The sequence below is a fragment of the Astatotilapia calliptera genome, chromosome 23 (assembly GCF_900246225.1).
Source record: "Astatotilapia calliptera chromosome 23, fAstCal1.2, whole genome shotgun sequence".
In the NCBI taxonomy this organism is placed as follows: Eukaryota; Metazoa; Chordata; class Actinopteri; order Cichliformes; family Cichlidae; genus Astatotilapia; species Astatotilapia calliptera.
Window position 1 is genome coordinate 844044 of NC_039323.1, and position 14771 is coordinate 858814.

The 14771-nt window shown below is 44.2% G+C and overlaps 1 protein-coding gene across 2 annotated transcripts; it reads left to right on the forward strand.

Moving 5' to 3' along the window:
- The first annotated feature begins 443 nt into the window (after positions 1-443).
- Positions 444-14558, forward strand: LOC113015850 (ceramide synthase 2-like). 2 transcript variants are annotated; one of them, XM_026158204.1, is made up of 11 exons: positions 444-748; positions 1690-1866; positions 3855-3972; positions 7166-7284; positions 7780-7837; positions 7961-8011; positions 8999-9091; positions 9483-9611; positions 12515-12621; positions 12805-12961; positions 13041-14558. In XM_026158204.1, the coding sequence occupies exons 2-11, from the start codon at positions 1691-1693 to the stop codon at positions 13236-13238; spliced, it is 1206 nt and encodes a 401-aa protein (XP_026013989.1). In that variant the 5' UTR covers positions 444-748; position 1690; the 3' UTR covers positions 13239-14558. The 2 variants fall into 2 exon arrangements, with proteins under 2 accessions (XP_026013989.1, XP_026013990.1); XM_026158205.1 differs by lacking the exon at positions 444-748 and adding an exon at positions 774-1081.
- The last annotated feature ends 213 nt before the right edge of the window (positions 14559-14771 follow it).

The window sequence follows — 14771 nt, forward strand, 5'->3', positions numbered from 1 at the left end:
AAACGTTTAACTGGACATCCAAAAGTTACCCTAATATCATTTTTTTAAATCTCAGTTTTCTGCATGATAACTGTGTAAAATTAGCATCCAGACTGTCCCATATTTAAAAAATAGAAACTTTTGTTTGATTGATGAAAATATTAGCCAAACTGTCGCAGACAATAAAAAATGGTTTCTGTCATTTAATTATTAAACTGTCGCTCTAGTGCTTTGGTGTAGTATACACCAAAGTGTGTGTGTGTGTGTGGGGGGGGGGGGGGGGATCTCTGTCGGCAGGAAAAGCTGTAAAACCTATTTTGAAAAAATACAGTTAAGCCATATTTTGCCCTCCTTCATATTTTTCTAAGAGGCCGAACTGAAGTTATTCCTGGCCCATTTTGGCCCCCGGGCCTCATGTTTAACCACCAAAATTGCGATACGTTGGAAACCCCCCAAAATAAACAGAAGTGAAATTACAACCCGAGCAGAAAATCTCATTTGAACGCGTCTCCTCTCGCCCCCTGTCGGCAGCACGTGGCATTGTCCCCGTGAATGGCTGAGCAGATTTTGGCTGGTGAGAAAATACTACGATCCTCGTGTTGTGGCGCAAGATCCAGAGCAGAGAATGATGATGATGATGATGATGATGATGACAGCACACGCCCGCTCTCCGCCCTCGCTGGTAGGAGCGGGTGCGTCCACACGCCCCTCCTCTCTAAATTGCCGCTGTTGCCTCGCTTTCCATCTCCCATCACAGGATCGCGGACAGGTGAGCACAACATCTCCTCTCTGCGGTGTGTTAGATACGCTGTTTCGAAGCTCTCTGCGTGGTTTGTTGAATGGTTGATGGACCCGTGGGTTTGCTGTGCTTCCGCGAATAACAGCTGATGGATCAATTATTGCGCGTTTTAATCTGGCGCACTCGCAGTGCAGTCGACGCACAGTGGTTACGGTCTGTCTGGTCATCTGACTGCGCAGGCTTTCACATCTGCGCTCACGTTCCTCCACAGCTACGACCTGATCGATACGCGGATCGATTGGATCTCAGCAGCAGCAGCTTTTAAACCCAGACCGTGCAAACCGTTTACAGGGAATAACACTAGTGAGCTTACAGCATACAGTGTGTGTGTGTGTGTGTGTGTGTGTGTGTGTGTGTGCAGACAGAGACTTGAACGCATGAAGGCTGCGCTGCGCAGATTTTGCTGAAAAGCAGGCACAGACACGTCTGCTGATAATATCGATGATAAGCTGATTGTCCCATTGAGTCAGGAACAAGCGGGTTTGCATCTGATTCATGTTTGTGACAGGCGGCAGCTGCTGCGCCTCTGTGGTTACATTTAACAGGAGATGTAACCTGTTAAAGCCTGAAACAGGAAATAATTCAAATTCATTTGAAGCTGCTGTGCTTTTTCATTTATTGCTTAAAAATGTTTTGTGAATATTTTCTGGGGGAAACACTGCACTGCTGATAAACTAGATGTAAAGAGGTGAAATCACCGTCATTGATCATGTAATCGAAACATGTTGCCATGTGAGCTGATGCAGTAGCAGCGATGACACTGTGCAGTTGTTCTTTTCCATCATTTCTGTGCGTGAGCAAACAGTTTCCTCTTGTCCTCTTTGTCATTAATTTGAATCCACTTCCCGTTCTGGTAAACTGTGTTTGTGCGGCCAGACAGTACTCACCTCTTCCTCTTTCGTGCCCCACAGAATGGAGGCCCTGCTGAACGAGTGGCTGTGGCGGGAAGAGTTCTGGATCCCTCCTGGGAATCACTGGAAAGACATGGAGATGAAGGAAGGAGAGGGCCACTTCCCTCTACCCAGGCATCTCATCTACACCTTGCCACTAGCTCTGATCTTTATAGCCATCAGATATATCTTTGAGAGGTGAGGCCGAGCTCACGGCGAGCTCTGGTTTTTGGCTGTTGTCATTAAATAGGCTGAAATCAGCAGAGCAGTAAGTTATGTGGCGCACAGTTTTGTCCTTTTCAGTTTTACCTAATTAGTTGAAGGAAGCAGTGTGATGCTGTTTGTGGGGGAAAAGTAATTTTCTGCTTGACTTGTTTTGGTCATGGTGGCTGGCTGGAGGGTGTTTGCTGCTAAGCTGCTGAGGAACGCCTCCTTTTCCCTTTGTTCATGTGCTACATGCTGTGTGAGAGTCCCGTCTCCCCCCAGGCTCCTTCCAGCCTTGTGTTAAAGTGTGTCCGAGTGTTTTTGAGGGAAAACACTCGGACATGGCAACTACAGAAGTTTATAGCTGAGGTTTTACGATGCATGGCTACTAATGCTGATTCTCTGTAAGCTGCCTCTGCAAGGTGTAGTGCACACCAACCAGTCAGTGACTGCTGTCGGGGTGATCGCACAGAAAGTCCTACTAGTGCTTATTAAATGTGTCCTCCCAGTGCTTCAAGAGGTTCCCTAGAAAAGGTCAGAATATTTCTGCTGTCACAGCTGAAGGGATTTGAATGTTATCTTCAGATACCTGACACTTCTTAAAAGACTGCGTTTGGTTTTCGAATATTTCAGTTAGAAGAAAGTAGATCTTCACTCCTCTTTATACGCATTTCATAGCGTTCTACTTTAACGTAACATTTGAACACTTTGAATGAATTAAAGAGAAATAATAATAATTCGAGGCTACAGTTAATCTGTGAGTGCATCTGGTCTGATGATGCGTTTGTCTCAGTGTCTCAAACACTTTCTTGGTTTTACAGGATTGAATGTTTCAGAATGTTAGTGGCACAAAATCAGACAGACGAGAGCTTTCACAGTATTCTGCCCATCACATTTATGCTTGTGAGCAAAGCTGCTTTAAAAGAAACGTCACAGTAAACCTGTTTGTACAGTTAACCAGTTCCTCTGGTAACAGGACAAGAATTTATTCGGGGCTGGCAGAGACGCGGCCCACATGACCACAGCTTGAACGCCTTTCCATTATCATCATCGTCAGCTGCTGTATTGTCTGTGAGAGCTGAAGATTAGCATCCTCGTCTGTGCCTTCATCAGCGATGTTTTAGCAGATTGGTAACATTAGCTGTGAGAGTAGTCCGGGGTCGGAGGATGATGGCGTGTGCTGTGTGCGAGTCGTAGAGGTCGTAGAGGTGGGCACCGTCATTTGTGCTCGCGTAGACGTCGGCCAGCTGGAAGGTGTCTCCACGCAATCTTCTCAGGCCACAGCTGTGTGTGTGTGTGTGTGTTCCTGTAACCAGAGCACTGTGTGTCCCTCTGTGAAGCTGCCCTGACCTTCTCATTATCTCCGATCTCTCCCTGCGTGCACACTTCAGGATCATTATCTCTGAGATAGAATTACACACACGCACATTTATCTAAACATGTATTCATTGCTGATACCCTCATATTGTATTATTCTGTCAATCTTTCTGTCTCCTTCCGTCTGTAACACACACACACACACACACACACACGCATGCACGCACTCACGCACGCACACACACGCACACACGCACACACGCACACACACACATGCACACACACACACACACACACACACACACACACACACACACACACACACACACACACACACACACACACACACACACACACACACAGATCAAGTGTCTCTTGATGCTGGATCGGATAATGGCTGTCTGGGCACAACCCGCCCACGGCAGCAGCTCCACAGGCTGTCAGGAGTAACGAGCTCCTCTGTTGCTCTTCTGTGTTTGGAGCACATCGAGCAGCTGTTGATGACATCACACATTAATCCTTCAAGTACTGCAAAACGAATTACTCCCGTTTGTTTTATTAACAGGGTTGCATTTGCTATTATGCACATATATGCATATAAATATAAAACAGCAGCAAAATGCATTTTTTCCCCTCCTCATCTCTTCTGGTCTCTGTCTTCTCAGGGTCATCGCCATCCCCCTCAGCAAAGTCTTAGGTGTGAAGGATCGGATTTGGATTCGAGCCGCTTCCATCCCAAAGCTGGAAGCGTTCTATAAACAGCACAGCCAGCAGCCATCGCAGGTTGGTGTTCACAGGACCCTCTAACTGTCCGTGGAGTGCACTACTGTAACTATGGTACACGTAACAGGGAGTCATTGCTTTAAATGTGACACTCATCTGTATAATACAGTAAATTTTCCACCAATATATGAATAAATGAATTGTTGAAGTCACTTATAAGCATGCAGCCCAATAGGTTAAAGATCAGTTTAATGCACCGATTTTTCTAGTGTGCTGAAAACATTCAATTCAATTCAATTCAATTTTATTTATATAGCGCCAAATCACAACATAAGTCGCCTCAAGGCGCTTCATAGATACAGAGAAAAACCCAACAATCACATGACCCCCTATGAGCAAGCACTTTGGCAACAGTGGGAAGGAAAAACTCCCTTTTAACAGGAAGAAACCTCCGGCAGAACCAGGCTCAGGGAGGGGCGGCCATCTGCTGCGACCGGTTGGGGTGAGAGAAGGAAGACAGGATAAAGACATGCTGTGGAAGAGAGACAGAGGTTAATAACAGATATGATTCAGTGCAGAGAGGTCTGTTAATACATAGTGAGTGAGAAAGGTGACTGGAAAGGAAAAACTCAATGCATCATGGGAATCCCCGGCAGCCTACGTCTATTGCAGCATAACTAAGGGAGGATTCAGGGTCACCTGGTCCAGCCCTAACTATATGCTTTAGCAAAAAGGAAAGTTTGAAGCCTAATCTTGAAAGTAGAGATAGTGTCTGTCTCCTGAATCCAAACTGGAAGCTGGTTCCACAGAAGAGGGGCCTGAAAACTGAAGGCTCTGCCTCCCATTCTACTTTTAAATACTCTAGGAACAACAAGTAGGCCTGCAGAGCGAGAGCGAAGTGCTCTAATAGGGTGATATGGTACTACAAGGTCATTAAGATAAGATGGGGCCTGATTATTTAAGACCTTGTATGTGAGGAGCAGGATTTTGAATTCTGGATTTAACAGGAAGCCAAAACAGGAGAAATCTGCTCTCTCTTTCTAGTCCCTGTCAGGACGCTTGCTGCAGCATTTTGGATCAGCTGAAGGCTTTTCAGCGAGTTTTTAGGACTTCCTGATAATAATGAATTACAGTCGTCCAGCCTGGAAGTAATAAATGCATGAACTAGTTTTTCAGCGTCACTCTGAGACAGGATATTTCTAACTTTAGAGATGTTGCACAAATGGAAGAAAGCAGTCTTACATATTTGTTTAATATGTGCGTTGAAGGACATGTCCTGGTCAAAAATGACTCCAAGGTTCCTCACAGTGTTACTGGAGGCCAAGGTAATGCCATCCAGAGTAAGAATCTGCTTAGATACCATATTTCTAAGATTTTCAGGGCCGAGTACAATAACCTCAGTTTTATCTGAATTAAGAAACAGAAAGTTAGCAGCCATCCAGGTCTTTATGTCTTTAAGACATTCCTGCAGTTTAACTCATTGGTGTGTGTTATCTGGCTTCATGGACAGATAGAGCTGGGTGTCATCTGCATAGCAGTGTAAATGTATGCTATGTCTTCTAATGATGCTGCCTAAGGGAAGCATGTATAATGTAAACAGAATTGGTCCTAGCACTGAACCCTGTGGAACTCCATAATTAACCTCAGTGTGTGAAAACATGAAAACCTACAAAGCAATTCCCATTTTTTAGGATTATACTTATACTGAGCTCAAAAATGACATCTGTGCCCAGACCTCCGTCTTGGTTAAAGAACGACTACATAAACTGTATCTCATGATCATCTATATAAATATGTAAGCATCCTGCAAAGTCTATGCAAATTTAAATGGAAAATCTCACCTTGAGCCAGGCACTCTTAATGTTAATAAATAGGAACATCTGTTACTGTGTGACACAAACAGTTTATGCGTGCTGGGTGTGGCTACATCCAGGAGAAAGAGTGAGATTGTGTGCCAGCTTCCTCTGGAACGAGGAACAGTTTGAAAACGGGCCGTCCCCACAGAGATGCAGCTCAGGCTGCGAGGCTCGAGCTTACAAAAAGCGTGTTCGCTGCACTGTGAGAGAAGCAGTTATCTTCCTTTTAAACATAATCCCGTCTGTCCCTTTGATGGTAAATGGTAAATGGACTGGTTCTTATATAGCGCTTTTCCACTCTTCTGAGCACTCAAAGCGCTTTACACAACTTGTGCATTCACCCATTCACACCCATTCGCACAAGCACAACTGACATTCACACACATTCATACTCCGATGAATGCATCGGAGAGCAATTTCGGGTTAGTATCTTGCCCAAGGATATTTGGCATGCAGACTAGGGGAAGCCGGGAATCGAACCACCAACCTTCCGATCAGTAGATGACCTGCTCTACCACCTGAGCTACAGCCACAGTTTATCCAGCCACCCTATTAATCTTTCCTATTATGTTGCTGATAATCAGAATAATTAGTTAAAATCTGAGGACAAACCAGCGCTATTAGTCTGTAACTGTTACTTTTCTCCGAATCATGGAAGTCCTCCAGCCTTCTCTTGGTGTAATTTGGCATTGCAGCAGAGCAGCCGTGTTGCTGTGCAGACAGGCAGGGGTGTACACCTGTCAGGACGAGGCATGACTGAGCATATCGAGTGGAGACGCACCGCTCCACGAGCGCCTTTCTACATTGTTTTTACCCGTGTGTGTGTGTGTGCGCATGCTCTGGCTTATTTGCAAATCTATTTCCATGGGGCCGCGAGCAGCAGCAGCAGCAGCAGCAGCTAACGACTTTGCTGTTCCCCATGTAAATAACTTGGCCACAAACACGCTGTGAAACAAAGTAGATTTATTTCCTGAATACAACGACTGTATTTCTGTTGCACAACGCAATCGTGGGAAAATCATTTCACTGCTCGGTGTGGTGTCACAGTTTATCCTTTGATACAGTGCTGGAGCTGATGCTGGGGGTGCAGAGAGCCTGTGTAGCCAAATAAAAACATGCATGTGTCACACTGAACCCTGTAATTAGGTTTCACTCAGCAGAGGGACCTTCGGCGCTGTGATGTAGGATGTAGGGAGGGAAGGTCACGCTAACAGTGGTCGAGCACATTTATCTCTGTGGGTGCAGAGCTACACGTCGACAGCTGTGATGAAGCTGTAACAATGCCTGCTATGAGAAAGCAGCTCGTATTTACATAGTGTGTGTGTGTGTGTGTGTGTGTGTGTGTGTGTGTGTGTGTGTGTGTGTGTGTGTGTGTGTGTGTGTGTGTGTGTGCTCAGAGTGAAGTGGTGGGCCTGGGGAAGCAGTGTGGACTCTCGCAGAGAAAGATCCAGACCTGGTTTAGACACAGAAGGAACCAGGACAGACCCAGCAGCACCAAAAAGTTCTGCGAGGCCTCGTGAGTTTTTCTTCTCATACACTCAGTCGTTGAGCAATTTCCTGTTGGACGGATGTCACACGTGTGCCTGGTCACATCTTTGTCTGATCTCATAGAACTATGTAGTTCATTTACACAGCATCCGCTAATAAGGGGTGTCAAACATAAGGCCCAGGGGCCAGAATGGGCCCAGCAAAGACACCGATCCGGCCCACTAGATGGCTTTGGAAAATGTGAACAGAATTTTTACATTTTCTTACAACATTTAAGTTTTATAGCTTTTCTGAATGATAAAGACGTCCACAGTGGAGCTTCATGCTACACCAAAGTAATTACCACCATATAAACGACATTTTCAGTCTCTCTGTTGATTCATCTACAAAACTATCATCCAGGTCATGATAGTTTTGTTCATAAACGAAAACTTTCTTGTCACTCGTCTCGCCCATTTAAAATCAAAGTGGGCCACTGTGACATCCCAGCGCTAATCGATGATGCGTCTGTTCTTATCTGCAGCTGGCGCTTTTTCTTCTACCTCACGTCGTTCACAGCAGGGCTCGGCTCTTTAATTGATGTAAGTGTGTCGTCACTTTTTTCTTTAAAAGACTTTCACTGAATTTTGAGAATCTACATCTGCTTACTACGCTGTTGAAGTAAGATCGAGGCACAGAGATTTATCGTTTCCTCCATCCTCTAGACGCCGTGGTTCTGGGATCAGAGCGAGTGCTGGAGGGGTTATCCCAAACAGGTAGGACACAGATTTTGCCGTTGGGGTGTAAATGCTGGGGTTTGCAGCAAGTGTAACATGAGTCGTAGATTCTTTAATTCATGGTCATTTGATTCTTTGCTCTGTTGTTAAGTTAACATTTATATTCATGAAGAATTAAGTGGCAGAGATGTCTGTGAGCTAAAACTGAAAATCTGCATCACTCAGGTCATAAGAACAATAGGATCTACTTAAAGCAAGGAAAGTGCAGAAAGAGCACGCTGATCGTTTTTAATGCAGACTCCATCCACAATGTTTCAACTGCGACTTCCTTGACTGCAAAGCTCTGAATGCTTTTGTGGTTTCCTTCCTGCCTGAGTTTTTAACTTGCCGTGTGGATGATGGCACACGTTCTTCCCTGGAAGCCACGGCTCTCTTTATCTGCATTTAACCGATAACAGCTCTGCTACTGCAGACTTGATTTTTTTCTAAGACGGGTAGAAAGGACGTATTTTAGGGTAAATACCTCAGTCAACTTCCTGTCATTGTGTCGCTGCAAACTTTCACTTTTGAGTCTTCTCCAAATGTTTTTCTTTAAGATTACACCATGACTTCCTGTGCATGAAGCACGTCCTCTGTGCTTGTAAATGAGAGCGAGGAGTTCTTACGTGGCCACTGAACCTTTGCTAGACTTTAGCCCTGAAGCTATTAGACAGGTGAAGCTGTAAATACTCAGCAGAGTTGAATATCTGCCTGCACTACCCCAAAAAGTCCAGACCTGCTTCAGCACACTTAAAGGAATCAGTTCAGAAAACTGTTTATTAAACTCTTTCAGTTCCTCAAAAGCATGTAGTTAGAGTTCACGTTGGAGTTCAGTGATTAACAGTCTAACACATCTGTCTGTGAATGCTGCTGCGTGCATCACCATTGTTGCTTTCTAAGTCTGGACAAATAAGCATGGTGTTGGAAAAGCTTCTGTTTAACCACTGAATGATCACACTGAGCTGCTCTCTCCCTCTCCTTCATCAGCCTGTGTCTGAGGCTCATTACTGGTATTACATGTTGGAGATGAGCTTCTATTTGTCGCTGCTTCTGAGCATCTCTGTGGATGTGAAGCGAAAAGTGAGTATTAACTGAAAACACATAAAGAACCTGATTATTATTCCACATTTAATCCCTGAAATGTAACGTTTTAGTCCAATGGTAAAAAAAGCAAATGCAGATTATGCTCTGGATTATCTGTAACTGTAATTATCTATAACTCTGTACTTTGAGTGTTACAGTATATTAAATATTCAGTTCAGTCTCTCCACAGAAACCTGAACTGTACTGAATACTATAATCATTTCAGTGCTTCTGTCCTTCAGGAGGCTTTGCTGCTGTCATATTTGTATTATTTAAATTAACGAATCAGTGCAGACAATCATGCTGGTTTCAAACGGCACCCGTGCAGCTGCTGTTTATGCTGCTGCATGTTTTTAAATGCGTGCATGCATGTGTGTTTGTGTTTTAGGATTTCAAGGAGCAGGTGGTTCATCATATTGCCACCATAATTCTCATCGGTTTCTCCTACATTGCCAACTATGTGAGGGTGGGCACTTTGGTGATGCTGGTCCACGACTCTGCCGACATTATTCTCGAGGTAAAACACCACACCTGCCTCCAGATACACTGTGAGTACAAACGCCACTACTTCATTCTTTGTTTTCTAACAAAAGGGAAGTAAGTGCAGCATATTTGGAAATGAAAGTGACTTTTATACGCTGCCTCGTTCACAAGCGTCTGCCACAGCAGGGAAGTCAATGTTCGTATGACCACCTTTATTTTGGAACACAGCCTGAACTCTGTGAGGCTTCACGAGGCACATCCCAAAGCTCTCTTCTTGGAGGCTGTACTTTGTTCCATTCCCTGTCAGGATGATACCACACTGGAAACTATGAACAGGCTCTGGGAGGCTGGTCCATGTTTTCCATCCAGGTTCGTTTTGACTGCAGTGGCAGTTTGTTTGTCAGTGCTGCCAATCGGATGCTTTCCAAATGGTGAATCAAAATTTGGATCAAATGTGGATTCATCACTTCACAGGACTTGTTGACACTGATTTTCTTTGGATTTCTTGTGTCATTTGGCATAGCCCACCCATTTCTCCCTGCTTCCCTGCCTTAAGAGTAACGTTTTGACAGCCACCCTTCCACTGAGACCATTTTTGAGGAGGCTTCAGTGAACAGTAGACGATTAGCTGAAGGGACAGATGTATCCCTCGGGTCCCGGAACAGGTCTTTGCTGGTTTTTCCCAAGTTTTCAAGGACAGGATTTCTTCTCGTCCTCTGTGTGTTCATTTCCCTTAAAAATATTCACAGAGACACTTCACATGATGCTGAAATATTCCTGTCAAACTCTGTTATGATTGGCCTTTTTCACAAGTTCAACAAAAGAAATGGGAGTCGGTCAGCAGGCTGCTAATAACCTGCAAGTGCCTCGAGGTTCAACTTGAGTTGGGTCTTTGCCAAGTTGTCTGCTGTGTGTAGACACAACACTTGAGTTGCATTTTTTTCAAGCTTGACCGATTCATCAGTGTGAACTAGGGCTGCCACGATTAGTCGACTAGTCACGACTGATTTAATAGTCGACGCGTCGTTTGAAGCTTTGTAAGATCACAAAAGACGCAGGAATCAGTAGCAGGATTTAAGAGTGTAATAACGGACTGAAACAGAAGATGGCAGCACTGCATGTACAAGGATGCCAGCTGCCGTTAAACCCCGAAGAAGAAGAAACTGTGTCCCAGAATTCATAGCGCGGCCCAGCGCAGTTTCCAACAATGGCGGCAGCTAGTTAGTTTTAATATTACTCTTATTATTCTTTATTGGTCACAAAATAAACGTTTAACATATTTTCAGGCGAGAATGTAGCTGTGTAAACCTCAAATATCTGCTCAGTTTATCAAGACACCGCATATTTTCAAAAGCGCTCCGACGTTTTCGGAGACGTCTGTTACCCAGCTCGTTAGCTAGGCGGGGGCTAGGCTAACTAGAGCCGTGAGAACACCGGACTCCCGGCAAATCGTCTTCAAACCCACCGCCGTCTTTCGCTACTCAGGTTAAACATGACATATGAGTCACTTAGATAACTTAACAATGTTGTTGTTTGGCTTTTTTTAGTATTTTATTTGTTCCTGAGTAAATCGGTTTGGCTGAGATTAAAGTTATAGTTTTTACACAGCTGAATAAACGTCAAGCAGACAGCTGATTATCAGAAGTGTGAGATGCTCCAGAATTTACTCCAGTGTCCTGTTATATTTTAGATAGCAAGGAGTTTATTAAACTTCACCGAAACAATCTGCAAATGTCATTAAAATTTAATAAACTATCATCTTGTCTTTATTTTTAGTTAGCACAGACCTTAAACACTTAAAGCTGTAAGCTAATGATAGTTATATAAGAGCAGATGCTGCTGGTGCAATAAGCTGTACGCTGTATGTCCAATGGATGCATGATCTGAATAGTCGACTATCAGAATAATCGTTTGTGGCAGCCCTAGTGTTAAGTGACTCAGGTCCAAGGACTGGACTGAAAATGGGTGAGAAAGTTTAAAACCGCTGCTCAAGGCTACTTTTAAAAATTCCAGGAGCGCCTGGCACCTCGGAAGCAAAATATAAAACACTGAGTGGTGGTTCGAGACTTTTGCACGGCGCAGTGTGGAGGAGACTGCATCGTTATGCTCGCACACAAACGTTTAAAATGGCAGATTATTGCACAAACAAGGAACTTGTGTATTTTTGTGAATTTCCTTCTTCTTTCATACGAGCACACACATCCTGTGAGCCGCGCACAGCGAGAGGTTTCGTTCTGTTGTTGCTTGTCCTGGCTGTAAAGGTTTGACCACCTCGGTGACAGTTGTTCCTTTGTCCGTGGGTGTTGTGAGGCTGTTTCAATGATAAGAAGTGACGATGATGATTGTTTCCGCGTTACATGAGATGAGGAAATATGCAGTCGTGTCAACTCGGGCGTGACAGGGTGTCGCCTGGACGCTGATAAAAATCATAAAGGGAAAACGATGCTGGCTTCATATCCAATAGATGATTAGTTACTGAGTGCAGGTGAGTTCATCAGTGAGTCTGAGGTTTGATTTCGAGCCAGCCACACCCACTTGTTTTCTCTCTCGCTGCGCTAAAACCACCTGGAACAAAGAGATAACGTTCGAGTCAGTAAACTCAGGTGACGTCTTTACACTTGAACCTGTTCAGATCTGAGACCCCTGCAGGACAAACACACTGAAGTGCTCGATGTTTAAAAATGACTTTTTATATTTAAAAGTGAAAATGGGGGTGGAGCTGACCCTGGCGTACGTCCGAGATTAGAACATCAGTAATTGTATGACCACAAATCAAACCTGATGACATAACCTGAAAACACCTGAGCAGGTCGTTACTGTCAGGGGCCGATGAACAGGAAGCTGTGGGGAGGTGGGCTCACACCCACAGCACTTAACCTAAACGTCTTCACTGTCTTTTCTAAGTCACAGGAACTTTTACCTTCCTTTTTCTGACAGGTGGGTAAGATGCTACACTACGCCTTGTGGGCGAAGACATGCGACGTCCTGTTTGTCCTCTTTGCTCTGGTGTTCCTCGTCACGAGGCTGTATGTCTTTCCAAGCAGGTAAGAAACTGTTAAATCAGACGTAGTTTCATGTGTTGGTGTGCAAATGTCCAACTAGGTTTGATGTACAGTTTGTCTTAGAGCACAGATAAAGTTTCCCGTTATCGGTACGACACACGATGCTCTGAAGCCCGAGAGTTTGTAGGAACAGCTGATCTCACTGTTTCTGTGTTTGCCCTCCAGGATCATCCACAGCACCCTGATCGTTTCAATGCAGTTCTACGAGCCTTTCTTTGGTTATTATTTCTTCAACGCTCTTCTGTTCGTGCTACAATTGCTGCACATCTACTGGGCCTATCTCATCCTGCGCATGGTCTACAGGTTTGCCTTTATGGGCAAGGTGAGACGAGAGGCTGTTTAAGCAGCAGCGATAGCAGGAAACGAGGAATCGGATGGTTAACTTTTATTCTTCTCCACAGATCGAGGGTGACGTGCGCAGCGACGAGGAAAGTCCGGTAGATGACAATGAAGAAGAAGAGGAAGACGGGGGTGAGTGCAGCTGGGAGCAGAGGAAGGATGCGATTAACTCCAGACTGGCATCGCTGGCTAACAACTGCGTCCTGAACAACCTGACCAACCAGACAAATAGAAACAGCAGACTACCCAAAACCAGATAGTGGCTTCACATCGAGTCCACGGCTTCGCTTCCACTTCCATGTCTCCAACATGGTCCGTTGATGATTTCAGGTCAGGGTAGGTTTGCCTCTGAGCAAAGAAGCACAGATGATTGTTGATCCACCGAATGTGACACCACTCATAACACTAATATCAAAACAATAAGAACACGTATGATGAGAGCGCGTGATCACTGCGATGCCGTTTCTGGTCCCTGTAGTATAAGAACTTGAAAATATTCAGGACAGCGTTTTAGTTCATCTTTGCTTTTTTTTGAGTGAGAGCTTAAAAAAAATATTGTTTGTATTAAAACATATTAATTCTTGTGTATAATATGGTGTAATCTATTTTAAATGGAACAAACTACTCTGACTGATTTATGTCCACATGGCTGCTCATGCACACAGTTCTGATTGTAGTAAATCTGTTGATAAATCACTTTATTGGCTGTTTTTATTCATTATTCACTGTAATCTGTATTTGAATCCCTCGTATGATTGAAGAAGTTGTATTTTTCTGCGACAGATTTAGACTTTTTAGGAGAACTATGGCGCCCCCTGGTGCACAAAGAAGACGCTGCCCTTTCTGATGCCTTTACAAAAAGTATTTCTTCTACAAACACGGACGTGAACCGTGTGCGTGTCTGTGCATCGTGTCTTTTTCTCACGGGCAGCATGATTTCCTACTCGGGTCTTTTGTTTTGTGCCTTGGCTGCTGTGTTTTGAACACTAAGATATGAAGTCTATGTGCTACTAGGGTTCCCCTTTTTGGAACAACACACAGAAAAGGCCTTATTGTAACGTGTGTTACGTGTTTTTGTGTTGTCATTTCTACCTGATTCACACAGATGGGCATTATTGAGCTATTTTAGACAGTGGCGTTAAATGCATCGATGCAATGCTCCTGGGTAAAAATGAATGTAGAGATATTAGGAGCTGTATATTTTAATATTTACCAAATTGTGTTCTGATGCTTGCTAGTGTGATTTTACATGTGTCTTCCCGCCGTGCTGCTGCAGGTGAACATGCTAATCCAGTCATCATTTATGTAACGATGGCTGTGATAGGGCTAGAAACAGGGCGTGTCTGTGCAGGGGTGTGATGTCACTGACGCCCACCGCACAGCAGGGGGTTTAAAGTGAAATGCTGGAGCGCTAAACGGCCGACGCAGTGAATGAGACTCACCTGGATGTTGTTTTTAAGAAGATATAAAAGCAGGAGACACTTTATGTCCTCATGAAACCTGCATTTGACTTTTATTATGAGTGTTGATTTGTGACAACTCGAACAGTTTAAATAAATGACTTCTGAATAAAACCTGTACAAATTCAGTCAAGCTTTTATTAAACACTTTTACATTTTGTTCATACTAATGAAGACCCCCCCCACACACACACACACACACACACACAGACAGGTAACCATACACAGTACTGTGCAAACTTTGTTTTGCTATCGAGGTGACTGACACCCTCTTGGTATGTTTGTAAAGTGCTCTTGAGCAGTATTGCTCCAGGCTTCATGAAGGTTGGAGGT